This window comes from Ornithorhynchus anatinus, chromosome X1 (genome assembly GCF_004115215.2).
Source record: "Ornithorhynchus anatinus isolate Pmale09 chromosome X1, mOrnAna1.pri.v4, whole genome shotgun sequence".
Classification (NCBI taxonomy): domain Eukaryota; kingdom Metazoa; phylum Chordata; class Mammalia; order Monotremata; family Ornithorhynchidae; genus Ornithorhynchus; species Ornithorhynchus anatinus.
In genome coordinates, this window is record NC_041749.1 from 114,410,916 (window position 1) to 114,436,485 (window position 25,570).

The 25,570-nt window shown below is 46.2% G+C and overlaps 2 protein-coding genes across 9 annotated transcripts in view; both read right to left on the reverse strand.

Annotated features, from left to right (window-relative positions):
* LOC100078567 (semaphorin-4E-like) overlaps positions 1-4,328 on the reverse strand; it is a 34,729-nt gene extending 30,401 nt beyond the window's left edge. For all 3 annotated transcript variants that reach the window (XM_029050502.2, XM_029050501.2, XM_007670848.4), the window contains exon 1: positions 2,947-4,328. In XM_029050502.2, the coding sequence (XP_028906335.1) occupies positions 2,947-3,070 (124 nt within the window). In that variant the 5' untranslated portion in view covers positions 3,071-4,328. The remainder of the gene's footprint in view (positions 1-2,946) is intronic.
* On the reverse strand, positions 1-25,565 carry SUGP2 (SURP and G-patch domain containing 2). Of its 6 annotated transcripts, none has more exons than XM_029050499.2 (12): positions 24,946-25,077; positions 24,702-24,785; positions 23,962-24,088; positions 21,275-22,981; positions 18,856-18,973; positions 16,400-16,872; positions 16,160-16,271; positions 13,517-13,992; positions 12,732-12,793; positions 10,747-10,886; positions 9,566-9,686; positions 1-141 (listed from the first exon to the last, which is right to left on the reverse strand). In XM_029050499.2, the coding sequence occupies exons 3-11, from the start codon at positions 24,080-24,082 to the stop codon at positions 9,566-9,568; spliced, it is 3,330 nt and encodes a 1,109-aa protein (XP_028906332.1). In that variant the 5' UTR covers positions 24,083-24,088; positions 24,702-24,785; positions 24,946-25,077; the 3' UTR covers positions 1-141. The 6 variants fall into 6 exon arrangements, with proteins under 6 accessions (XP_028906332.1, XP_007669025.1, XP_028906333.1 ...); XM_007670835.4 differs by lacking the exons at positions 1-141; positions 24,946-25,077 and adding exons at positions 5,782-6,051; positions 25,504-25,565; XM_029050500.2 differs by lacking the exon at positions 1-141 and adding an exon at positions 5,782-6,051 and having other exon boundaries at positions 10,747-10,883; positions 24,946-25,076.
* Positions 25,566-25,570: the final 5 nt, after the last annotated feature.

Sequence of the window (25,570 nt, forward strand, 5' to 3'; positions counted from 1 at the left end):
TAAAACCTCCCCGGTTTTAGTTTTAAATGCTAAATTTCTTGTCAGAGCAGACATTTGACCATTCTAACTATTTCTGTAACTTGTTTAACTCTTGCTTCTTTTGAAAGTATTTTTTTTTCCAGCAATCTCCTTCGATATGCCCTAAAATTGAAAGCAGTTTAAACAATAGTTTCGTTACCATAAATTTTATGACAAAGGCATAATCTGGGCCACTAGAAACCATTTCTCTCGAAAACAGAAACCGTATTTCACTCAGCAGTTGTCTGGCCTAATTCTCATCAGACAGCTGCACAGCACATGTGACTCGTTTTTGATCAGAGAAAACTGTTCTTCTGGCACAAAATGTAGCTGCTTTTACATGGGATTTCTTAGGAATCGTGAGTTTTATCTCAGCTCTCTTTTTTAGATTTGGCCCACATTTTGGCTCTGGCACTTTGGGAAAGGGGGAAAATTTAAAAATAAATTCATGGAGCACATATGAATCTACTGGGCGGAAGGCTAGGGGAGGGCCAAATTCCACGTACGGTACCTAACCAAAAGCAAAGAATCAATGGCAACAGGCTCCATACCGCCTTTTCCGCACAGACCACAAACATTTGAATCACTAATGAATTTGCCCTGCAGTCACGTTAGAAATTTAGCAAAAGAAAAACTGGCCCGGGGTCAACTACAATTACAGGGATACTGGTCACGGCTAGATGTATTTTCTCTTTTACCAGGCCAGATGCATGGTAAAACAGCTAATTTCGTAGGGCGTGCTTGCTATCATTTGCAGGGAGTTAAAGTCTGTGTGTTCTGGGAAGAGGAAGATCAACGCACAGTGCACTGCTTTAAAACTGCCAAACCATATAAAATTATGATTCTTTCTGGCTCTAAAGCATCTTCAAGGATGAAGGCTGAACAAGAGCGTTTTACACTTCCTTTTAGCGAACACCTCTTTAGCAAACACTTAAAAAAAAAACCCAACCCAGCCCTCCCCCACCCCAAACCTGAACAGATGTTTAACTGGAGTCTTAACTTGATTATTTCAGAGCCCAGAGACACAGTAGATTACCTAGACCCTCCGCCCCGGCCAAACCCCTTCAAACTGACATTTTTTAGGGGGGGGGGGGGGATTACTATTTTGAAACCAAACCAGATTTTGAGGTAATAAGTAACCGGAGCACAAGCTCTCCTGGTTTCTGTCAGGAACGCCCCCCCAACAGCCACACATTAGGCCTTAACTAAAATGGTTCCCTCCATTCTCTCAGGCTGTGGAAAACTGTGACTATTCTACCCCAAACCTGTTCCTCGGGCCTTGTAGGGGAGGGGGCCTACCCACCTTTTGGGAAGGGCGGTAGGTTAGTCTCCGGGGGGGGGAGGAGAGGGAAAGGGTAAGGAAGGCAGGCCTTGAACCCCCACACCTTGTCCACTTGGAGTAACCCAAGCCAGAAGAGATAAGCCTGGAACCTACCACCCCTCTTGGGGGGAGGGGGGAGGGGGGCACGAACTACGGGGAGTCGGAGGCGGTTAGGTGTGGGGGGGGGAACGACACACACGTTCGCCTAACCCTTGCCCTCCGACCACGTGACCGCCCGCCCCCTCCCCAATTAGCTATCAGAGGCCGGTGACCCACGGGGCTTGAAAGCAGTTATGAAGGGGAGTGCGGGCCGCCTGCAGCCCCCCCGCCCCAGGCCTCTTCCTGCTTCCTCCTCCTCCCCCTCAGTTCTCAGCTTTCGCTCCTGAGTTGCTTCGCAAGAGCGAGAGCTTCGTGAAGCCAAGTTTGGGGGAGGAGAAAGAGGATGTGGATGAGAGAAGTCTGGAAGTGGCAGGTGGGAAAGGGGAAGAGACCTACCGAGGCACCAACATGCTGTGTGCCTGGTTCTGCCAGAAAAACAACAATAATAATTTTTTAAAAAAAAAAAAACAAACCAAAACCCAACCCAAACCCCCCAACGACTAGTGGGCGTTGCAGATGCGCCCAAGTAGGGAGAGCCAAGTTTCCCAACTGGAATGTTAAGAATGCATGGAATCAAGCGGGGAAAGAAAGGGTGGAATCGGGTCAGATGGGTAGAGACCAAATCAGTGGAAGCACTACACGGCAGGGAGAAGAACCAGGCAAAGACAGTTAGAAATCACAGTAAGCCCTGGTTAGAACCCCAACCAGTCCTTGAAAGAGAAGCAGAAGGAAAAAGCTCTGAACCAAATATCAAGGAGCCAGAATGTCCCAGTTTTGTAATCGGGACACGTTTTAGCCGGTTGGTCGTTGTGACCGATATATAGATATATAGATTTTTGTTTGCTTGGTTTTTAAGTGATCGCCTGAGAAATTCCTGCTAGCACTGGGCTTACCTTCATACCCTAAGGAATGGGTTCTTCAATCCAGTAAAACATTATGCATCAAGAAAGGAGTTTGGGGGGGAGGGAATTAAGAAATCCTGAGAAATGAGAGACGATATTAAAATTCACAAATTTAGAAGGCAGATGAAATGTCCTAATTTAATGAGATGACCGCAAGGAAAAAGCAGCTAGTGTAGCTTTTTGCAAGAGGCACTGTTTGAAGACGTGGGCGTAAAACGGAATCCACTAGGAATGGAGAGAAGTGGAAGAGAATCAAGCTAGAAAACATTCATTTTTCAACTTGTGGAAAGAGAGAATGCTGCCCCTTTCGCTCCCCTCCCCCTTCCCACACACCAAATGCCCTTTCTCCTTCTTGTCTCACCCCTCCCCCAAACAGAAAAACAAAAATACAGGAGACCATCCATTAATAAAAGGCCACCAAATTAGCAAGGCTTTCAAAACGGCTCAGCTAACTTTAAGAAACCATTGATCAAGAAGTGGTGGGACCGAGTGTGCTTGGAGCAAATGCCGATCAGGAAGAATGTTTCCATTGAGGAGCTTTTAAGCCATTATTCTGAAGTTTTTACTACTGTCCTTGAAAACTAATTAATACAACACTAGGTTTACCTGAAAGGCTGCCTGTTGCCCTGGGTCTTGCCACAAGTGACAAGGGCTGGAACTTCAGACTGTCCCACATTCTTGAAAGGCTGGGAAGCAGGCCCCTCTTCATCAAGGACCTGAAGCTGTGCATCAGGCTCCTTCGGATGGCATCCTTCAGGCCGAAGCATTTCAATGCATCTTCCGATGCTGTATTGTTTGGGCTTTCTTAGACCTTTTCATTTCATTCAGGAAGCCAGAGGCCTTCAGGCTTGAGCAAAGAAATTCTTTTCTAAAGTGAATTTAATTGTTAAATGTGCAACAGAAATTCATTTGACCCTTCTCTCTCACAATCTCCTTGAAGTTATTCAACCCTGATCTGCAGGGATGTTTGAGGAATGAGAGCGGGTCTGTTTAGTCGGTCCTTGGCTTCTCTATCGAGACTGCCGGGCTTAATCAGGCTAAAATATTTTCATTAGGGATAGCTTGCTTTTAGGCTTTGAACCATATAGTAACCAGCACCTCTGTACGTGAACATACCAGTAAGCACTACTAGATGTTGCTTTTAAGCAAGAGAATCATAAGTAATGCTGCTCCATTTGGACTTTAGCTTCACAGTAAAGATGATGATGATCCCGTATCTCCCAAACCCTGGCCTATCTTTTCCGTTTCCTTTGATAAGTATCGATTTTTAAAGTTCAGGGTATCTTTTTTTTTTTTCTCTCCTAAGAATTTCTCAGCCAGTCGACTGCATACAGTGCAGCTGTCAGGTACAAAAGCTTTGCATTTCTAATAAAAAGCATCTTTGGGGGGGGGGTGGGGACGTGGGGGAAGGAGATGATTCCAAGACTAGTCAGTGAAGCAGTTTCTGAAAGATAAGGCTGCCACACTAACACATTTAACTGACGGAAACCTCCTTTCACCCCAGCAGAATTCTTACAGCTGTCCTCACTTCCTCCCTTGCATGCTTCCTCCAAAGCACTAAATGGAGAAGACCTGGACGCTCTGGTAGAGATAAAGTTGCTATCAAGGGATAGCTGTTCAGCAGTACAAATAAAACTGGTTTACAAAGAGCAAGCTTTTTGAAGTCTGATCCATCAGGAGCTCTTGATCCATTCTCTAAAAGTAGTTTGACTGTGGTCTTTGGCCAGAGAGTCAGCGAACACCCCACTTTTCTGTAAAGGGTGTTTCTACGAGAAATGGATTTTTTTACTCAGCTGAGTGGAGTCTGAGGGGGTCCAGAAGCCATGGAGATCAAATTTTTGTTGAAAATTAAGTAATCTAGGATAGCTTTTCCTAGAGTGGGGTCCTCCTTGGTTTACGGAACCATCGCCCCATTTGCCCCACTTCTGCCTCCACAAAACAGATACGAAGTGTGTAAAACGTGAAAAGGGATGTGCAAAATCCGGGTGACAATGAAAGAAAACATGGGCTATGTTGGGTTTATGGCTTCCACCATAAGATGAATTTTAAATGTATTAACACGCTGAAGGGAAAAAAATGAATTTTTATTTGCCTCTGGTGTATTCAGATTTTAACAGAGGCTCAGCAACCTAAATAGTACCAAAGAGTAGCAGGGAAAGCCATTTTATAATAGTTGAAAATCAGGGCTTCCTGATTAACAAACCTCTTATTCCCAACCCTTCCTTCAAATGATGAATGCACACAATACCCAGCTGTTTAATCAAAAATCAGAACTTCCTGCTTAACAAGTCTGTTATTTCCAGCCCTTCCTTTCAAATGATGCATGCACACAATACCCAGCTGTTTAAAAGGATTTTTCTCCTACATTTCAGACATGCAGTTAAAGTACCACACAGATTTCATTGTCTTTCATTCATTTTTGCTATTGTTTCCATATTAGCATTCAGTAGCTGGAACCTCTTTCCTTTTAACATTGAGAGCTAATTTTCCTACCTATTAACATGAACCTGGCCATGACAGTGCGGCTGCAAATTTGTTTAAAACAGTCATTCAAAACAGAAAGCAAAAAAGCACAACAGTTGTTCTTATTACTCGGTCAGTGATAAACACTTCACATAATCTATTGAAGTTAAAAGAGTTCGGTTTTTTTAAAGGTAGCATTCTGTACAGACATAGGCTTCGGTGGAATAGATTTTTTTTTTTTTTTTGCCTCGTCTCCAGGAGGTTCTCAACTCATAAAGAGCCCTATTTTCCTCCAGGATTTTGGAAGATTTTCTCTTCAGGCGAGGACCAGACAGAGCTTCCTCTCAAGAGATGATCAAGTTTCTTGTGATATTGAGATGGAAATCTAGATGTTCACAAAAAGATTCCATCCTTTTGGGGGTTTGAGTTACTTTGTGTTACGGGGGGTCTCATTCTGTTACCTCGGAAAACTTGGTCGGAGGCTCTCGAATCTCTAAACATTGAAAGACATACTCTTTCACTAGCTCTGTACTGAAGATGAATCAATAGAATGTGGCAAAGTTTCCCCTCAATGGGCACAAAACAAAGCTTCTAGGTCATTAGTTACTTTCCTTCGGCACCAATAAAATCAAGGAAGCAATGTCTCGGGGTTTTTTCCACTTTCGATATGACCCATTTGGAGGGATTAGCACCACAAAAAAGAAATAAAGAGACCCTTTATGCTTTCTTAGAAACAGTCACTATGAAGCCAGTGGAGTAATTAAGGAAAATAAGGGAAAAGGAAAAAAAATCAAAAAGCTGGGAAACAATTGGCAAACAAAGGCAAGACAACAGCAAGGAATAAGATTCTCCCTCCAAAAACCTGTGCCGTTTAATTTGGGAGGGTAACCCAAATTGCATTTACCAGCATCAAAAAATGCGTTATAACTTCCCCCTAATTGGGCCCATTTACAAATACATCATAGAAAGCATAAGGAATCATTTTTTCCTCTTCATTTATTGTAGATACTAAAAGGTTAACAACTTTCACAACTTAATACGTCTACTAAAAAAGAAATTTCCATTATGTGACAACATAAGTATCTTCTATCATTAGTTTAGCACTGCCAATTTACATGGAACATAAACGTCAAAATTTTCTACAAGATTACCGATGATTAGAACAAACCAAGAGACAGTAATCACACCACTGAAGTAAGTTAAAATTTTCACTGATGCTTGTAGTCTTCATGGAAGAGACCCTGGAAACTAAAATGACAGAAAAGAAACTAGTGACTTCAACAAGGCAATGTATTTGCACAATAATGTTTTTTGCTTGTTTTTTTTTTTCCACTAAGAACAACCTGCAAAAGCAGGTCAAATAAGGGAGAAACTCCTCTTGCAAAGGAGAGTACGGTCATCATTAGTAAAACAAGATTAAAGTGGTATGTGGAAACCCACTTGAGAGCAACTCTAGAATCTTAGCACCAGGGCTGCTCTGCTGATATCTTGTTCCAAATCCAAGTTTGGTACAAGAAAGATTGACCATACTACAATTATACAGGGCACAGGTGATGATTCCCCCAAGAACCACAGTTCACATTTATTGTCAAGACTGCATTATACTTCAGTAAATTGCTTTAAAATGAGCTGAAATCAGTAGGGAACATCGCCTGAATATTTACAATTTCTCCAGCCTACGTAAGTAGGTTTTTAGCTAAAGTACACCAAAATGGTTCTCAGCTCAAACCCAAACACCCTAGAATGACGATTAGGGACCAGGTGGCTGAGAAAGTGGAAATGCCCCAACTCATGTGAAACAACACTTTGAACTGTGTTATTTTTTATTTGCAGACTGCACTTTATGTAGCCAAAAGAATGAACGTGCTTCCAAAACGTAAATGGGAAAGAAGAGGTGAACTGGAAACGTGCGGCTAAACCAAACAGCTGCAAATAGTAATAATGGTCATTTAGTTCCTGAGCTCCAAAGAAAGATTTACACCCATATTAGTGGGGATTAGAAATAGCGCTGTGGCTACCAGCAATGATTCCATAGAGCTGTACTCTCAACTGACCATGATTGATCAACTCCTAGTGCAAAAGACCATTTATGTTTTTTTTTTTTTATCCAACACAATGGCCTAAGGATCGAGCGGGAAAAAGTGCAGGGAATGCACTTTCAGGTAGCCCTTCTGACAAAAGCCAATGCGCTGCTGCAGCTGTAATATCATACAGTTGATTTGGGGGCGGGGGCGGGGAGGGGTGGAGGGAGAGGGGGCAACCCTTGTGTGACACAATTGTGCGGTTTATGGTTTTTATACAATTCTGAGTAAGATTGGGGTAAAAAAAAAAAAAATCTCTCTGAAGCATCTTCAAACCAAGCCAAAGAAAAAGGTCAGGATTACCAGGTGAACTTTAGCTTTAAAAATCTGCACTCCCAGCCTCGACACTTCCAACTTCTCAGTATTCGTGTGTGCAGACGCATTTGCCAGTTGGCAGAAAAAGATGCCCGTACCAGCACAGCTGAATACTTTTTGCAACCATTTATAGTGTACTTTGGCCTCTTGCTGTTTCAAGACAACAACAACGGGGAAGGACGTGCATGGCCCACAAACATGGCTTTGCGGGAACCGTATTCAGTCAATGCAAATAAGAGGAACCTGGTATTCACAACCTGAGTAAATTCTTTGCTTTAGAAAAGCAATCGCTCTTTAAAAAACAAAAGTGAAAGCATTTCTTTCTACTCCGTCATTTTTCAAGGAGAACTGATTACATTATGTCCTCTGACCTTACAGTCAAGTCAGAAAGACAGCTGAATCAGAGGATCCCAAGTTGTCTTGCATATTAACACTTATTTAGAAATTTTGGACACTGATGCTCTGCGGTAAAAGATTTCACTTCCTGTACCATTTGAATGTGGCATGTAGTTACAAGAAGCATGGTGCTAGATGAAATAAGACTGCAATCAGATTCCTCGGAGTAAGAACAGAGATGTGCTTGAAATTCCACTGTAGACTTTTTTTTTTGGCCCTTGGAAGACGACTATAACGAAGTAGTCCTTTGCCTCTGGTTAACACCCCCCAAAAATGATGTCATGATTAATATATCAAAAACATATCATAGAGGGGAGAAAATGTGCAGGCTATAGAGAAAAACTTATTTTTTAACCCAAAAATAACTTGTAGGATTTAAAATCTGCTTGTGAATTCTGAAAGGCCATACAAACTGGAGAAAGGTCAAACTAATTGACTGTCCCCATTGACCATGGATCTAACACACTGCCGCTGAAGTTTAATAAGTCTGTAAGACACAGTGCAGGATACAAAATCCAAAAGGGGAAATAAAACACTTTTCAGATTCCATTTCTTCTGAAGAACTTCAAATAAGGCTCTAAATGGACCAAAACATTTTGTATTGATCCTTGGACTTACACTTCGAGACTTTCATCTTCTACTTAAGTCCAGCAAGGCAATTAAAGAATGAAGTCCACAAAACATTTCTGACCTGTTTTCTGTCAGCAAGGCAGACGCTCACTAACAGAAATCTTCTAGAAAGCAATGTTCAATCAGACCAGAAATAAATTCATTTTTAAGTGCTGTTTGGAATGAGAAACCTGACAGTGTCTTCAGCATTTGAATTCCAATGATGTTTTAAAAAGCACAGCACTAACTTCTTGTAGGACAACATAAAGTAGACCTTGTTCACTTTTATGTTTCCCCAGAGTGAAAAAGAAAACTCTGAAAGAGTCGGAAAAGTCACTTGTGGTTCTTTGACGGTTTAAAGTACCAGCCAAAATCATGCTGTAAAAACTTTTTTTTTTTAAAAAAAGGAAAATCTTGGCACCAGAGATGGAGACTGCTTCTCTCATGTATGCTCATTCTCTACGCCAGTCCCCCACACAACCGTTTGGCCTGTTGGGAATGCAGGTCTGTCACAGATTTCTACAGTGACTGCCTTAGGGCTTATTTCTTTAATCAACACTTGAGATCTGTTTGGTGAAGAGAGAACTGTTTTGCCCAAACTCAGGGAGGTCCATAAATCCTTGAAAAAAACAGTCATCGGAAAAAAGAACTGCAAAGCCGAAGCCGGGGTGGGGGGGAAAAAATCAGCACTACTGAAACTCAGAAAAGAAAAATGGGGAATTGGAGAAATATTTCATTCTCAGGAATAGATGCAGACTGGTTAGGTGTGGTCTCCCTTTTCATTTCTTTTTTTCTGTGTTTTCACTTAAATACTTTTAGAACCACAATCTTCTCCTGGCCAATGAATGAAATGTCTTTCTTCCTGTCCATGATACTTAGTAAGCTTTCTTCATCTGTGAGATAAAATTTTAGCAAAACAAAGATACAAAAGGGATTTCGGAGAGCCAAAACTCCTTGTTTTTTCCATGTAAGTTGGCATCAGAGTTGTTAGCTTGGACATTAGAAATAAGGCTATTACTTAATCTTGGTATAGCTTGGTGGGTACGTCAACATTCACGTTCGCTTTGACAAAACAAAACTCTTTTCACACTGCCAGGGTTATTAAGCTAAAATTCATAGGAAGCCCTGTCAAGCAGCAGCTTTGGTACATATCTAGATTTTTCTAGCACGCACTTCACTTCTTGTGTTAAACCTAGAAAGGAAGAGGTTGAACAAAATCTGCATTCTGAACATCTCTTGCTTTCTATAAAACACTTTTTTCAAGTATCTTTGGAAACATATCTATTTCTCATCAACTTAAATCGCTTTGCAAATTGTAATGAAGGCAGCAAATCAGGAAATGAATTTGGCCAGGCACATACCTATTTACTTGCTCGTTTTTGCCTGTACATTTGTATCATTCTTTGACGGAAGACATCAAATGTATCTTCTTTATTTGCTTGCCCTTCAACACCCAAGCCCTCCCCTGAAGAGGTAGTTCCCCTAGGGAGTAAAACTGACAGTTAGTACAGGAGTTTGGTGCTTGAAAGTTATTTGCCTAAATGCAGAACACAATTAAAACCACCAAATATAGTACTTTCAAATGTTTACAGGCAACCAAGAAGTATGCATGCTAGAATTACAAGTAGGAGAACTTATCTGCATTTTTTTTGGACGTCTTCAAAAGAGAAACAAAAAAGCACATACCTTGGTGTAGGAACACTTACCTGCTTTTACAATACATACGGGAATCGCCTTCTGTTTATGCTGTAGACATGCTGGGGAGTGTTACCTGACAGATTCTACACTTTGCTGTAAACTAAATATCTGCTGGAACTAAGGGGTGTTTTAAAGTAGTATGCCAAGGGTTTATTTAATAATGCTTTGGCCTCCCTGCTTTCTGGGACCATGAACCTTGAGAAGTAGGAAAAGGGTGCTAGGATTCACCCACAGAGATGTGCCAGTATTTATTACGACAGTCTCTATGGTATTAAAATCGCTAAGCTCAGGAAGGTGAGTAGTCACATGCTCTACGTTTGGAGCCTGAACAGTCAAAACATTTTCCCCTTAATTTTGTTGGTTGCTTTTTCAAAGAAATCTACAACTTTGAAACTCGGAATCCTGATCTCAGATCCTGCTAAGGTGGAGGAATAGCTGATTTTCAAAGCTTTAAGCAAATAGACCCCGCTTTCTCAAAACACCCAAGAAACAAGAGATAAACTGTTCTTTTTTCTCCCCTACTCTAAGGCTTCCTCACTCTTACAAAAACCACCTACAGGTTTTCCCACAACCTAGGACTCAGGGAGGGAGTGTCGGAGAGCATTTTAACCCCCCCTCAGCAGAGGGCAGGAACTAGGAACACAATGGAAAACCATGCCTCGCTCGAAAAGTCAGGCAAGGGCCAGACCACACTCTCCTTCAAAAAAAGTCAACAAAATTCAGTTCTTGAACTCCATCAGTCCTAGGAGGAAGTAACCCATTCTGGGATTTAAGTTTGATCCCATAACACCTGCCATTTTGATCTCATTTTACTGTACTTCTGAAGTTTGTTACCATTACATACAATTTTACAGGCTCTTTGATTCCTTTCCCTCTTGAACCGAGACCATAACCCTCTTTCCAGCCCATCTTCCGGAGCATCTGGAAACCCACATTCAAGCTTGTCAGTCTCTGCTGAGCAAACTCTGTATCCTTTGGTTTCTGCTAAGGAGAAAAACAAAACAAAACACAAAACATAGTAGAACATTCTAAATTGCAAGACACCACATGCATATTTTCTTCCTAGAAAACCCAGATGCTGTTACATCTTGGGATGCTTGGGTATATTTGTTTCAAAGTAGCACCCAAGTTACATGGCAAGTTAAAGGAGACGGCAGGGATCGTCGCTGTTACCCAAGTGTACTTTCCAAGCGCTTACTTAGTACAGTGCTCGGCACACAGTAAGCGCTCAATAAATACGATTGAATAACAGGTTTACGCTGCTCTCAAGTACCCAAATACTCTGCCAAATGGTCTCTCAGGGAAAATACCATAGAAAGCAGATGGGTGGCAAACCCTTCTTAAAGGAAAGAAGCCACAAAGGGAAAAATAACTTTGCAGTTTCCTGGGCTCACCTTCTCCCTTCCTTATACATCTACTGCCTTACCCTTGCAGGGTTTAATCACAATTAGTATTAGTCTGCTTTCAGATAACCCTGGGATGAGCAGCAAGGCAGCTTTCAAAGATTTCTCCCCACCTCCACCCTTTCCCTTCCTTCTCCCCATCTCTCTCCTCTGCCCTCCCTCCCCAGGGAGAAGATGCTATAGGAATTGAGTGGTTTATCTTGCCGTGAAGATCCTCACGTCATTATTCTCTATTTCCCCTACCTGTAATTTATCTGAATGTGTCTCCCCCTGGAAACAAGATATTCAAATAAACTAGATAGGGGAAGATGCACTTGGATCTGTAACCTTTGGGCATTTGATGTTCACACCCCACCCCGCAGCACTTATGTATTTTGAAATTATATATTCTAAATGATTTATTTACATTAATGTCTGTCTTCCCCTCTAGATTTTAAGCTCGTTATAGGCAGGGAATGCGTCTGGTAATTCTGTTGTAATGTACCTTCCCAAGCACTTAATACAGTGTTCTGCACATAGAAGGCGCTCAATAAATACCATGGACGACTGAGGCTGTTGGTTCCTTGTGGGCAGCTATCACATTTACCAACTCTGTTCATTCATTCAATAGTATTTATTGAGCGCTTGCTATGTGCAGAGCACTGTATTAAGCGCTTGGAATGTACACTTCGGCAACAGAGACAATCCCTGCCCAATGACAGGCTCACAGCCTAAACGGGGGAATGCAACTCTGTTGCAATCAGTCAGTCGTATCTATCGAATGTTTACTGTGTGCAGAGCACTGCACTAAGCGCTCGGGAGAACACAATATAACAGAGTTGGTTGACACACTCCCTGCCCACAAGCAGCTTACAGTCTAGAGGGAGATACAGACATTAATATAAAAAGATTATAGATATGTAAGTGCTGTGGGGCTCAGAGACGGGGGGAATAAAGGGTACAAAGGCAACACAGAAGGGAGTGGGAGAAAAGGAAATGAGGGCTTATCGGGGAAGGCCTCCTGGAGGAGATGTGCTTTGAAGGTGGGGAGATTGATCGTCTGTCAGCTATGAAGAGGGAGGGCGTTCCAAGCCCGAGGCAGGACGTGAGGTTGAGGTCACCGGAGAGATCGTTGTATTGTACTTTCCCAAGTGCTTAGTAGAGTTCTCTGCACACGGTAAGCGTCCGATAAATGTCACTGATGAACTGATAGGTGAAGAATCATCCCAAGTCTATCCCCACCACTACCTGAATATACTGATACAGCCTAGCTGGTCCCTAGAGGTCTTAAAAATGAATGCTCTTTACAGGGATGGGGGCAACTGATCTACTAACGGTCGACGCGCTTCTTGAACAGAAGTCTTCACGCAGACACCTGAAAACAGTCAATTTCACAAGTGTTTGAGCAGAAGGACCTTGTTGAGAAGTTCAAAAAAGTAGGACTTACCTTCTTCTTGGGAACTGGACGACCCCGTGGCCTATCGTAAGCAATTCTCACAGGCTCATGAACTACCGAACAAAAAATTAACCAGGGGACAATCAACTTTCTGCCATTTAATTTATACGAGTAAACGACAAACGTGACTCACAAACTCTACACCATGCTCTGGCAAGGTTTTTCCCCCCCTACTTGTGGGATTTCGGGAAAAGGAAAGGGGGTGCTTACTGCCTCTTAAAGTGGCAACTTCCAGCTTCCCCCGGTTGTCCTGTGGTCTGCTTCCAGGGCCACTATTAATGGATCCCCGACAGATGGCATCCCAGGCCCCCGAGCAGAAGCACAAAGTAGCTAACACTAGGCCAACACACCTCAAAGCCGTAGGAAAGGCAGAAATCCCTGGGATCTGAGCCAGAAGCAGGTGCGCCCCCCTGTGGCCTACCTAACGGGGATTGCCTATGCCTATTCGCCAGAGTATTCTTGGTATCGCAAGCCTAGGCACTGTCGGTTTTCACTCCACTATTTCACCTGGCCTGGGAGTTTCTGCAGATCGACACTTAACAGAATTCAAAAATACCAGCTCCGGCTACTAATTCACTTTGCTCTGCCCAGTTTTGTCAGGAAACGGAGGACCCTACGAAAAGTGGTCAATTTAGCGAGGATTAGCTTAAAAAGACTAACGGCAAGGCTCCATGGACGGACACAGGGCCATGTGAACACATATTGTCGTTTTATTCTTAGAAAAGTATCAGCAGTTTCCAGAGAAATAGGGATGGATTCAAGACCGTGTCAATTACCTTTAGGCTCCTCTATGAGGCACACCCTCTTGGGTGCCGGGATCATGCCAACTTTTAGGGACTTGCTGCTAATTCTCTTTCGGGGGAAATGGGAACTCGTGGAAGAAGGCTGGGACAGGGCGTTCTGGGCGTCCTCTGAGGTGAACCCTTCCGACTGAGATGCATTTGCAATATCTTCAGTTTTGGAAGACACCTCCTGAGATGGGGCCTCTTCATCCTCTTCGTCATCTTCCTCCTCCTCCTCCGGCCCCAACTCCATTTCCTCGATCTCAGCCTCTTGTTGGGAGGGATCCTCCTCAAACTCTAGTTCGTCCTCCTCTTCCGCCTCCTCTTCCTGGTCTGAATTCCGATCAGATTTCGTGCCATCTCCAACTTTTGCCGTTACTGGAGTGGGTGTGAAACTGATGGATGGACATAGCTCATACACTTTCATTCGGTAGAACTTAAAAGCAGAACTTTTCTGGTCATGTAGAAACCTGATTGGTGCATAAAAATGAAAGGTGGTTAGTCTGCTACAGGACGTCTTGGAGACCAATTTTTACGGTAGTTGAAATCTGTCTGGAATGGTAATCTCCAACTGTTGCCCACCCTCTAAACAAACTCCTTACTATTGGTTTAAAGGCACTCAATCAGCTCACCCTTTCCTACCTTACCTCGCTGATGTCCTATTACCCCGGCCCGCACACTTCGCTCCTCCAAACCCCAACCCGACTCTGTACCTCAGTCTCATCTATCCCGCTGCTGAGCCCCTGCACGTGTCCTCCCTGTGGCTTGGAATTCCTTCCCCTTTCATCTCCGAAAGACCACCACTTCCCCCAACCTTCGAAGTCCTCCTGAAATCATATCTCCTCCAGGAAGCCTTCCCTGACTAGGCCCTCCTTCCCCCTACCCATCCTCCCCTCTGCGTATGCACTTGGATCTTAAGCACTTGATATTCCCTCCATCCTCAGCCCCACACCACTTATGTACATATCCTTATGCTGACATTTCCCCTATAATTTATTTTACTTTCTCCCCCTCTAGACTAGGAGACCCCCGTGGGCAGGGATCGTGTCTACCAATTCTGTCGTACTGTGCTTTCTCCAAGCGCTTAGTCCAGCGCTCTGCACACAGTAAGCGCTTAATAAATACCACTGATTGACCGCCTGGTGGACTAGATGACCTCTGGGTATCTTCTCCTGTCTTACATTTATGATCTGCTGGAATAGATCATAGGACGGTGCTCTGCACTCTAATAGTGTTGATGATCATGGTGCGTAATGAGAGTAAGTTGTAGAGATGAAGGCAAGCAGACAAAACCCCTTGTTAGCTTTTCCCTCTGCCCGCTATCTCCACTTCCCCCCCAAAAACCAGCACGGCCTACTGGAAAGTGCACGGGCCTGGGAGTCAGAGGATCCTGACCCCGCCAACTGCTTGTTGTGTGATGGGCAAATCGCTTCACTTCTCTGTGCCTTGGTTCTTCCTCCTCCTTAGCCTGTGAGCCCCAAACGGGACAGGGACTGTGTCCAACCTGATAAACTCATACCTATCCCAGCGCTTAGAACAGTGTTTGACACACAGTAAGGACTTAAATCCCTTTTTTTTTTTAATTTTAAAAAAAGCAAAACTAGAAAAACATGGAAAGAAAATGGAATGACAAATGCCTTCTTGTGTATCTACTACGCACGCCCATAAAATGGAAGCTCTTTGAGGGTTCCATCGTGTTTCTTTACACTCTGTGCACCATGCCCAGTATTCTCAGTCTACTGCAGTATCAGATGCTGTTAATATATACCAAAGCTACGGACATCCCCCCGTCAAGAGTCCACGTCATCGTCATCAGTAAGCGCAGGGCACGGAGCCATAGTTTTCCTAACCAGTCAATGGTATCTACTGAGTGCTTACAAGGCGGAGAACACTGCGCTAAGCGCTCAGAAGGGGACAACACAATAGAGTTGGTAGACCCGACCAAAGGAGCTTACAGTCGAAAGGGACCGTAGGCCGAGCAAAATCAACTGGCTAAGAATTAGGTTATACATTGGTCATGCACAGAGCTAATACGGGGTGTATCATCTCTTGCACACCACTATATCACTGAATGTGAATACGATGGAGGGCTTCCATCTCTTGAGCAGCATCTCGGAGAAGCAGCGTGGCTCAGTGGAAAGAGCACGGGCTTTGGAGTCAGGGCTCATGAGTTCGAATCCCAGCTCTGCCACTTGTCGGCTGTGTGACTGTGGGCAAGTCACTTAACTTCTCCGTGCCTCAGTTCCCTCATCTGTAAAATGGGGATTAAGACTGTGAGCCCCACGTGGGACAACCTGATTCCCCTATGTCTACCCCAGCGCTTAGAACAGTGCTCGGCACATAGTAAGCGCTTGACAAATACCAACATTATTATTATTATTATTGAGCGATCTGCAACTGCTGGAGTTAAAATAACTGACAAAACACAGCCAGTGTCTGTAGCACGGGACACAATCCCGTCAGTGGCTCAAGTGTTTTAAATATTTCTGTTCAATTTAAATGCCCCAAAGAAAAGCCTTCCCCACTGTCAGGCATGTAAACGTTCAAGTTGCTCTTTACCGACGGGAAAGACGCAACTTCGCAGACGGTCTGAATTTGTTTTAAAAAGGCACCGCGTGGGAAGGAGTGATAACTTACCACAGGTCTGGGTTGTCGGCACTGTTCTCTATACTAAACTGCTCAATCTCCGGTCCCACCTGGGCAACAAATTTTGCCAGCTTCTCGGCCGTTTCCATCGTTTTGCCATCCACTGCAAGCGACAAGACATCGGTCAGAAATCCTGAGCTTCCTACCAAGGCATCCCGAAGAGGCATAACGGCAGGTGTTCATCTCAAGACACCTGTGACTTTCAGGGGCCAATGTCCAATCGTCACTTACCATCGTCAAACTGTGAGGGCCGTGAAATGCCCACTGCCTCTGCAGCTGCTGCTGTTGAGGGACCGGAGGCATCCGGGCCCTTGCTGCTGTGAGACCTGGAAGCACTTGAGGCCGAGCACTTCTCAGAAGTGTTTATCTCTGCCCTAGAGGTCTCCGCCCGGAACGAGCCTTGAGCATGCTTGCCCTGGTGTTTCAGCATAGTGCCAGCCGAGAGCAGGGTCTGGGTCCCTACTGTTGATTTCCTCATCCTCCAGCCTCCAATTCCATGGTTCGCGTGAAGCCCGAGCCTCTTTCTCGGAATCAACCTCTTCTTCAGGTTTTTGACTTTCCGGGCATACACCATGGCTCTGACTGCACATTCTTCGGGAGTGGGCTTGTGATCCCCTCCTTTTGGGGTCTCCTTCACCCGCTGCATGTCTGCTAGCTTTAGTTTGTAATATTTATACTCCAGACTATCCTCCTCAGACAAGAACCTACGTAGGCAAGGGTAGAAATTAGAGTGCACTAACATAGAGCCCCATTTCCCAGACTAGGACCTCCTAAACCTCGACCTAACTCTGCTTTGGCAATCTGCTTTGGCAAAGTGCTCTTCAATGGTTGGAGGGCAACGTTAAACAATTCAGTTGGTGCCCACCTGGCAGTGATTGGGCCCAAGTGAGGCGCATTCACTGAAGGAATATTAGGCATACGGACGCATGCTCCCCCACCTCCATAAATATAGAATGGATGAGTTGCTGTTATTCCCAGAGCAGAGTCAGGGGAGCTAGCCAAGAAGGAAAGGCCGGCAGAACCCAGGAATTTAGGACCGTGCCCCACTCTTGGGGGTTGGGCTTGTCACCTTTCCCCAAGACTGCTTTATCAATAGGATCATCTCATTTCCCAGGATCAAACCTCCACTGGACCCTGGATCAGAGCTCTGGCTGATGTGACCTCCTGAAAATGGCGGTGACACCCCTGGCCTCATCTGTCCGCGTTCCTGGATCAGCGTCTCAGTCGAAACCCTCAAATTTGCAACCGACTGTCCTGCGGTCAGAGAGCCCAGGTTCCTTTGCGCTTTTAACTCTGAGCTAACCCAGGCGGTCCCTGCTGGCCCCTCGTTCCTCAAAGCTATAGAGACGGCGTAACCCAACCCTCGAAGAGATTGCTGATAAAGTCACTTGTTCTGGGAGCTCTGCAGATTGCTCCAGGCTCACATCCCCGAGCTGATCTGATCTTTCCCTCTCTGCCTAACTGGAAACGCTCTGGATTTTCCCCTTGCATTTCATACAGAACCTCAGACAGCACCGTATGAGCTTCGATGAAGCCTGAAGGTCCCATTTCTGGGGACTGGGCAACCCAAAACCCAAGTGGGGTTTGGGCCAGACTAAGGCACTCCTCGGTGCTCCCCACATCCCCCTTTGGTTAAAGGGGGAGGGTGGGGAGGGGAAATGCAATATGGCAGCTGAGGCACTACTGCATATGTTCGGGGTGCATGCATGAAACAAGCCCTCCCCCCACCTCAGATATGAGGCAATGGCCCCCTTCCAGCTCCGATCTGACCTGGGTTCAGACTGGACTGGGTGCGACAAGCTAGATGGGAAAATCTGGCTCATGCAGGGCACTACAACTCCCTTATTCTTCACAGTTCCTATCTACTGTCATATACGTTCCTGTTGAGAATTCACATCTGTAACTCACTCATATCCTTCACCTGACAGGGTCCACACCGTGGCTATTATTACAGGGTTTCATAACATAGAGGAATTCCATATTACAGACCCTATAAATACAGAAATCCCTTGTTACAGATCCCCACGACAACTGTTCCTATTATTTTTTTTACTTTGGGAAGGACTGTTTGCCAGCGAAAACTTGCTTTAGATATACAAACAGCTTTCCTTAAATTATCAGAAATTCCAGACACCCACAGTTGTGCAGAACAAAATGGAGTTCACATTACCTATAATTGACAAACTGCAGGACCGACAACAGCAGCAGCAGCAGCAATAACAGTAATAAAAAAAAAAAGCCCAACTTTCCCAGGAGTAAAATGCTTGTTCATTTAAGATTAATATTCCCACAGTACTCGTTCAAGTACTATTTAGTGCACAGGAAGGAAGCCGTGTATTAATTGGTACTTTGGAAGAATTAATTAATCTCCTAGGGGCAGATAGTTCAATTCTAGAAAAGTGAACCCACTGCAGCATTAGAGAGACAACCCGGAAAACGAAAAACCCTGAAGAACTTTCCAGAAGATCTCCAGAGACCCGCTCCCACATCTTAACAGTAATGATTACGGTATTTATTACGTGCTTACTATGTGACCATCACCGTATGAAAAGCGCAAGGGGAGACGCAAGACAACCAGATCGGACACCTGGGGTCACAGTGGTCGTGATCAAATACTTCATGTTCCAGTGTTACTGTGTGTTACTGTAAAACTTGACACTATTGAGTTTTATTGCCTAAATACCTACCAAAAATCAGGATTCTTCTTTTGAGCAGCTCTCTCTTTTGGAGTTAGGGTACCCTCATTTATAGTCTTCACTAATTTTTCAATTATCTCTACAACTTTTCGATCTGCCCGCTGCGGGACTGTAACAAATAATAAATAGAATGGTTGGTCCAGTTATTAGAGTGAATGGAACGGTTAGGGCGTCAAACCAGGGTGTCATCGCTCAATCGGGGACTCCGCAGAAATCCACGTGCAACTAATCAGAATAGGATATATCCTCAATCTTGAAACTGGCATTTACAATGAACTTGATGCGGGGCTTGGTATTTCTACACTGATCAACAGGGCCAAACCCTGGAAATAGTCCAGTTAAATACATAAATCTAATCGCAAATTTAAAGAAAAAAAAGAAAAAGATCACGTAATATTCACGTCGCCCAACGGCACTAATGATACACAACCCTCAGATAGTCAACGAGATAGGGCTGAAAAATAACCAGCTTCAGTGTTATGCTGACACAGAGTATTTTTGTTGTGACAGGGCATCCTCCTGCTTACCTTCAAACTAGCCCAGAAGTCCACCCAATTAAGGGGTGGGCCACTATTTGGGTTCAAGGCAGACTTACCGCGAGTTGCAGGCCGGACAACAGTGATGAGGAGGGAGTGTGAGGTGGTGGAGGAAAGAAAGCATACAAGTGCGACAGCTCCTCCCTGGCTCCAAGTTGGCTGCAGGGCAAGGTAGGAGCCGCAGCTGGAGGAAGCTGGCGGCTTGAGGGCGGTCTGGCCTACCCCCTGGGGGCAAACAATTGGTGTTGCCCAGAAATGCTGGCAGCCCTTTTGCTAGAGAATCTTATGTGGGCCAGGCCTATTGTACCCAGGCTGCGGGGGGCACATCCCTACAGAGTTTGGTTCAAGCAAATTCAGACAGCAGGCCCAGCCTAGCTTGCCTCAAGCTAATGGGCATGGCCTATCGGCTTCCATGTTGAGATCCAATTGGGGGTGGGGTGGGGGAGAAGAGATGCTCCTGGCTGCTGGAGCTACATTTCTCAGCACCCCTGAAGACAACCACACACATGCAGTAGCAGCTGCTGAAAATGAGCCCAAACCAACTTCCGGTCCTGTTTGGCTTTCGCTCGGGGCTAGAACGGGTCCTGGGCCAGGCCTGGAGAGGTGGGTCCAAAGGGAGCTGGGTCGGAGCAGGCCCAACTCACACAAGGCCCAGCTTCTGGCCCGTGTAGTGCTCTCTACTGTGCTCTCCTCCTGCTCCAAGAGGAGACAATTCTCTTCAAAAAGCACTTGCCCTGTGCAGACACAGCCAAAGCATAATCATTAAGGGAGAAATAGTTACAAAACTGCAGGGTAAGAGGAGTTTACAGAGGACAGTCGTCAAACAGGCTTTTTTTTTTTGGACACTTACCAACCACATCTGAACCGGTACCGAGGTAATACCTTTAAAAAAAAGGGTAACGAAACACAGGTTCCATTTTTCGTTAAGCGACCGGGGAGGCTAAACGAGCCCAAGAGAGCTCTCGGAGGGTGGAAACTGCGCTCGACCATCCTTATGAGGCTGGAGAGCGAGTTGCAAGGGGTGGGGGGAAGGGGAACGGGGGAGGCGCAGGGGGTTAAGACGATCGATGGGAAGGAGGAATGAGAATCTTCCTCAACCCGGAACAGGATCACCACCAGAATTCAAAGACTTCTCGGGACCTGAGTGAGCCGGGTCATCAGGATCTCGCGTTTAGCCAAGACCTGGAAAAGGTTACACGGAGCTGTGGGGAGAAGGGGGTCACTGATGCTGCTGCTGCAACAGCAGCAGCAGTAGCAGCAGTAGCTCTGATACCTTTGTAGAATGACTACATAGCCCACGCAGGACCAGACCGGACAACCAGGACAACACTCTGAGGCCCTCGGAGTCGGATAGGAAAGAGGCTGGTGGACAGAAAAGGAGATTCCACTCCTTAAACACCACCCCCACCACTCCCACCCAGCTCTCAGATTCCTCTCATCTACATCAACAACAACATCATCATCATCATCATCATCATCATCATCTCAGGATCGTGACTTTGGCCAGTTTGCCCTGCCGGTCTGAGGCTTTGGTCTCCAGGTCTTCGGCCAGTTCAGTTCTCAGGACAGTGACTCCGGTTGTTCCAAACCACAGGATTATTGATTTCCTGGTGAATTCAGAGCCGGGGCAGCCCTGAGCTCAGATAGGTTTCAATTTCAATTGTATGAAATTTTGAATTTGAAATTTTGAAAATGAAAACCTCACGATTTTGATTTTTTAGAAGCCTAAGAAGTCGAGGAGGAAAAAAGAAAACAAAAAACCAACCCTCTACCCACCGACGATGAACCTCATTCCGACAAAATGTCAACAAGGAGAGCTATATGTGAAAAGAACATACATACTACCGGCACGCTTCTAGCTCTTCTTAACTTACCATCACTTGGCACCTCTGCCTTAGCTTTAGGTTTTGCAGGAGGAACGGGTTTCTTAGCCTCTTCCTGAGGCTCGGTTTCCACTTTCTTCATCTGGATCGGATAGCCGCTTTTCTCCAGCCAGGCTTTTAAATTCTCGATGTACTCTCTTCCAAACAAAGTCGAATCGTCAAAATTTGGGAAGGCTGTTGGAACCGGAGCCATTTCCTGGAGTCCAACCGCTTCTAATATTTTCTCTTGACGGAAATTGGAAGCTAAGGAGAAGGTCTGGCCCAAAAGCGCCAGCGACTTACGGCACAGGGAATTGGTGGTCTCGAGAGCACCGGCCATTTCTGCGGGATTACTAAAACCCTTTGTCTTGATGCTCAACTCATAGGCGTTGCAGGCCATAAGCAGAGGAGTTACACTTTTCAGAAGGCGATCTTGGAGTTTCATCATGTACTTGTCGAATGGTTTGATGATTTCAAAGAAGCAATTCTTGGTCTTTACAGCCCCCTTATCCAACAGCATATTTAAGAATTCATTATCGACCTTGGGCGTCTTCAGAGCCGAGTGCTTCAAGCACTTGATGCTAAAGAAACAAAAATCTCTGTGCTCCGGTTTTAACGAACACTTGAACGAGGCCAGCATTTTAGCACAGGTTTCGGTTTCCAGATCAAAGAGCGTCTGAAACAGCTGGGAAAATTCAAGGTCATCCTTGATGGTGTGGAATCTTGCCCACTTGATTATTTCCATTCCAAATGTAGAAAAAATGTCTGATTTGTCCACCTGATCGAAGTTGAGTTCTCTTCTGGGAGGCCGAGCCATCTTCTGATTCGGTTTCGGGATCGCCTTCCTCATAGGATGCTGATTAGGCTGATTCCTCTGGACGGCCCCGGGGTTCAGGTCGGGCCGCACGGTCGACCGGACCGTCGGCTTCCGGGGTCGCTGGAGTTTAAACTTCTGAACAACTCGAAGGGGAGTCGGAGGGGGTACTTTTTTAGTGTTCCATTTCTTTAGGGTGGCATTAGTAACTTTCCTGACATCCCCTTTGATCACTTTGGCTCGAAGGGCACCTCTAGTCATCTGCTTGCCCTGAAGAATTCTGCCCTGGTCAACGCCGCCCCGGCCTCGGCCTCGGCCTCGCACTCTAATCCCTCCCCTTCCCCTTCCTCTTCCCCTGTGCATCGGCTGCTGAAATTCAGATTCCGACTCCACTGAGTACTCCAGGTCGTAATCCTGACTTTCCATGTCTATGTACTCGTCCTCTAAAAGCCCAGGGGACCTGAAGTCACCCAACATTTCAGAAGGGCCAAAGTCACCCTCCCGAGACCACGAAGGCTCCCGAGAACTCGGGCGGCCAAAGTCACGATCCCGAGAATCGGGGCGGCCGAAGTCACGATCCCGAGAGCTAAGGTGGCCAAAATCCCGGTGACCAAAGTCCCAGTCCCGTGAGGCGAACTGGCCAAAGTCACGCTCCCTAGAGCTGGGGCGGCAGAAATGCCGATCCCGGGAGGCGGGGCGGCCAAAGTCTTCATGGTAGTAGTTGTCGTCGCTCATCCGGGGGCTGCTGGACCGGAAGGAAGGCCCCGGAAATTCATCATCCCTGGGGTCGTCTCTCCAACTGCCACGGGTATGGTGCAGGGAACCTTCGTGGGAGTATCTCCCATCGTCATGAAAACTGTCTTCATACCGATCTGCTCTAGATCTTGGGAGTGATCTCGAATGACCTGGGGTGAAAAATTTAAAAGAAAACAGAAAAGATACCGAGAATAAAAGGGACTGCGAGTCTACTGTTGCCGATACCGGGCGCTCGAGGATAACAAAAAAAACCAACAAACAAAAAAAGCAAACGCAGTGTCAGGTAACAGGTCGAGGTAGAGTACTCTGTCTTTCATGAACTAAAATTCTCCCAAGAGTGATTCATATTCTGAAACCTTTTCTGGATGCTGACTGTACATATTTGGAAAAATACTTTTCCCGAAGCACTCTGGCTTCGACTAACTCAAAGCAAGGCCATATTTTCTGGAAGAAGGGAATAAATTCATATTTAGCAAAAAGGAAAGGAGGGAAAAAGAGAGGGAAAGGGGATGAATGATGTAAGGAAGATAGGGACATTTTGCTGTTAAAAAGCAAGGGGAAGGAGAAAGAGGTCAACTACATTAAAGGAGAACGTTTTAGGAGGCTCCTAAAAACTTGGGACAAGAGCCTTCCACTCTAGAAAATGCCATTACGCATCTCCGATGGCTTATTCATGAATAATCTGGTGCGGGCCTTTATCGCTTTAAAAGAACACGTGCTCCCCCCTTGAGTAAAAGCATGCAAATACCGCCAACCGTTTCAGTTAGAATCGGGGTGTGTATCTGAAAGTCTCAATTCCGATTTGGGATAAATTCAGGATACATTTGCAAGAGTTACTTTCACAGACCTTACAAAATAGAACCTTGTAAAAAAAAAAAAAAAAAACCAAAAAAACCAACCCATTTCATCGCCTCCCGAAGGGACCTTGGCAATGGTGGGATTCTAACCTATTTTTACAGAATTGTCAGTTGTGGTTTACCACTATAAATAAGCATAGCACTCACACACACAGATCCCAGAGGCCTATATGCGAACACGCAAGAGATTCCCAAATCACTTAAGAGGGCAAATTAACTTACTTCAATCAAGTTTCCATTTAAAATTCAATAAAGAGCCTAACCTAAATTACCTTGAGACTTAAACTGATGGACAGTGTCTTCCATAGCATCGTTGTGATCCATGCGGTACCTTTTAACTTTTTCTTGTACTACAGCATCAAACGTCTCCCGTGTGATTCGCCTAGAGGCCATCCTGCCCTGCTTTGAGAGAGAGACATCGCTGGAGCTTCTCGTCACGGAAGGCATTTACCGAGTGCATGACACCGAACTGCACCCTCAGGGAATGTGCGATAAAAGTAGGAGATGGGGGCCCGGCTCACACCCTGATGGCCAAATGCTTTTATAACAGGTCCTTATGAAGATATAAGCCACCGCTGGTATGTACAGCTCAGTGGAAAGAGCCCGGGCTTGGGAGTCCGAGGTCACGGGTTCGAATCCCGCTCCGCCGCTTGCCAGCCGTGTGACTTTGGGCCAGTCACTTAGCTTCTCTGTGCCTCAGTTACCTCATCTGTAAAATGGGGATTAAAACCATGAGCCACACGTGGGACAACCTGATCACCTTGTATCCCCCCAGCACTCAGAACAGTGCTTTGTACATAGTAAGCGCTTAACAGACACCACCATCATTATTACAGACGGACAACCGAATCAGAGACTACTAAAAGCCGGTGAACAAAAATCGGGAGCGACCGTCATTTCTTCAAATCGGATATAAACGAGGGTCGGTCGCCCGGGAAATCTCAGAAATTACGGAGCCGTGAACACAACCCGGGGAGAACCCAAAAACTCGCGAGAAAGCAACACTGCCCACCTCTGAACCATTCAGCGGGAAGCCCACTGAAATCGCTTAAGCTTCTAGAGCGACGGTGTTTGACCAAAGTCGGGAGAAGGTAACCTGCGAGGGGGAAGGGGGAAAAAAGGGGAAGGAGAGAAATGACATCCACTTTCCCCGGGCCCCGGGCCAACGCTGACTCGATGACAACGTCAAGGGGGAGAATCCAGAAGCGTCGGCTCCCCACCCCCCGCCCCCGAATGCGACGAGAAGGGCGGACCACCTCGAAGAGGGTGAGCGAGGGGTCGCGGGGGCTGGCAGCGGAGAAATCGACGGGGCGACGAGCTTCCGGAGGGCCGCCGAGGCCCGGGCGCGGCCTCCGCCAACTCCCACCGACGCGGAGGCCTTCGCTTCCTCCTCCCCCACCGCGCCCTCCCGCGAACCGGCCTCCCCGCTCCAAGGCCGCGGGTTGGCGGGCCAGGCCGCAGGGTCGCCGAGGGGCAGAGAGGGTGGAGGCCGCCCCCGGTGGGCCCCCCCAACCACCTCCGAACCACCCCCGCGGGGACCGGCCGCGCTGCACTGCGCCTGCGCCCGTCCTCCTCACGTGACCCCATGAGGCGGGAATAACCAAGGCCCCTCGCAGCAGCAGCAGCAGGCCGCGCCTCCACTACGCAGGCGCGGTGCCTGCCCTTCCCCCCGCTCAAAGAATGGCGTTGCCAGGCACTGGAAGCACCCGTCGTGAGACAGATCCTCCGAAATCGGGGAAGGGAGAGGATAAAAACGGCCTGGGGCCAGCCGGCACCGCGGCCCTCCCCTCCTTCTACAGCCCACCGCGACTCACCGCCTCCGCCGACCCAGCCGCCACCGCTCGGCCCGTTGACTGCCCAGAAGCGCAAAATGGCCAGCCG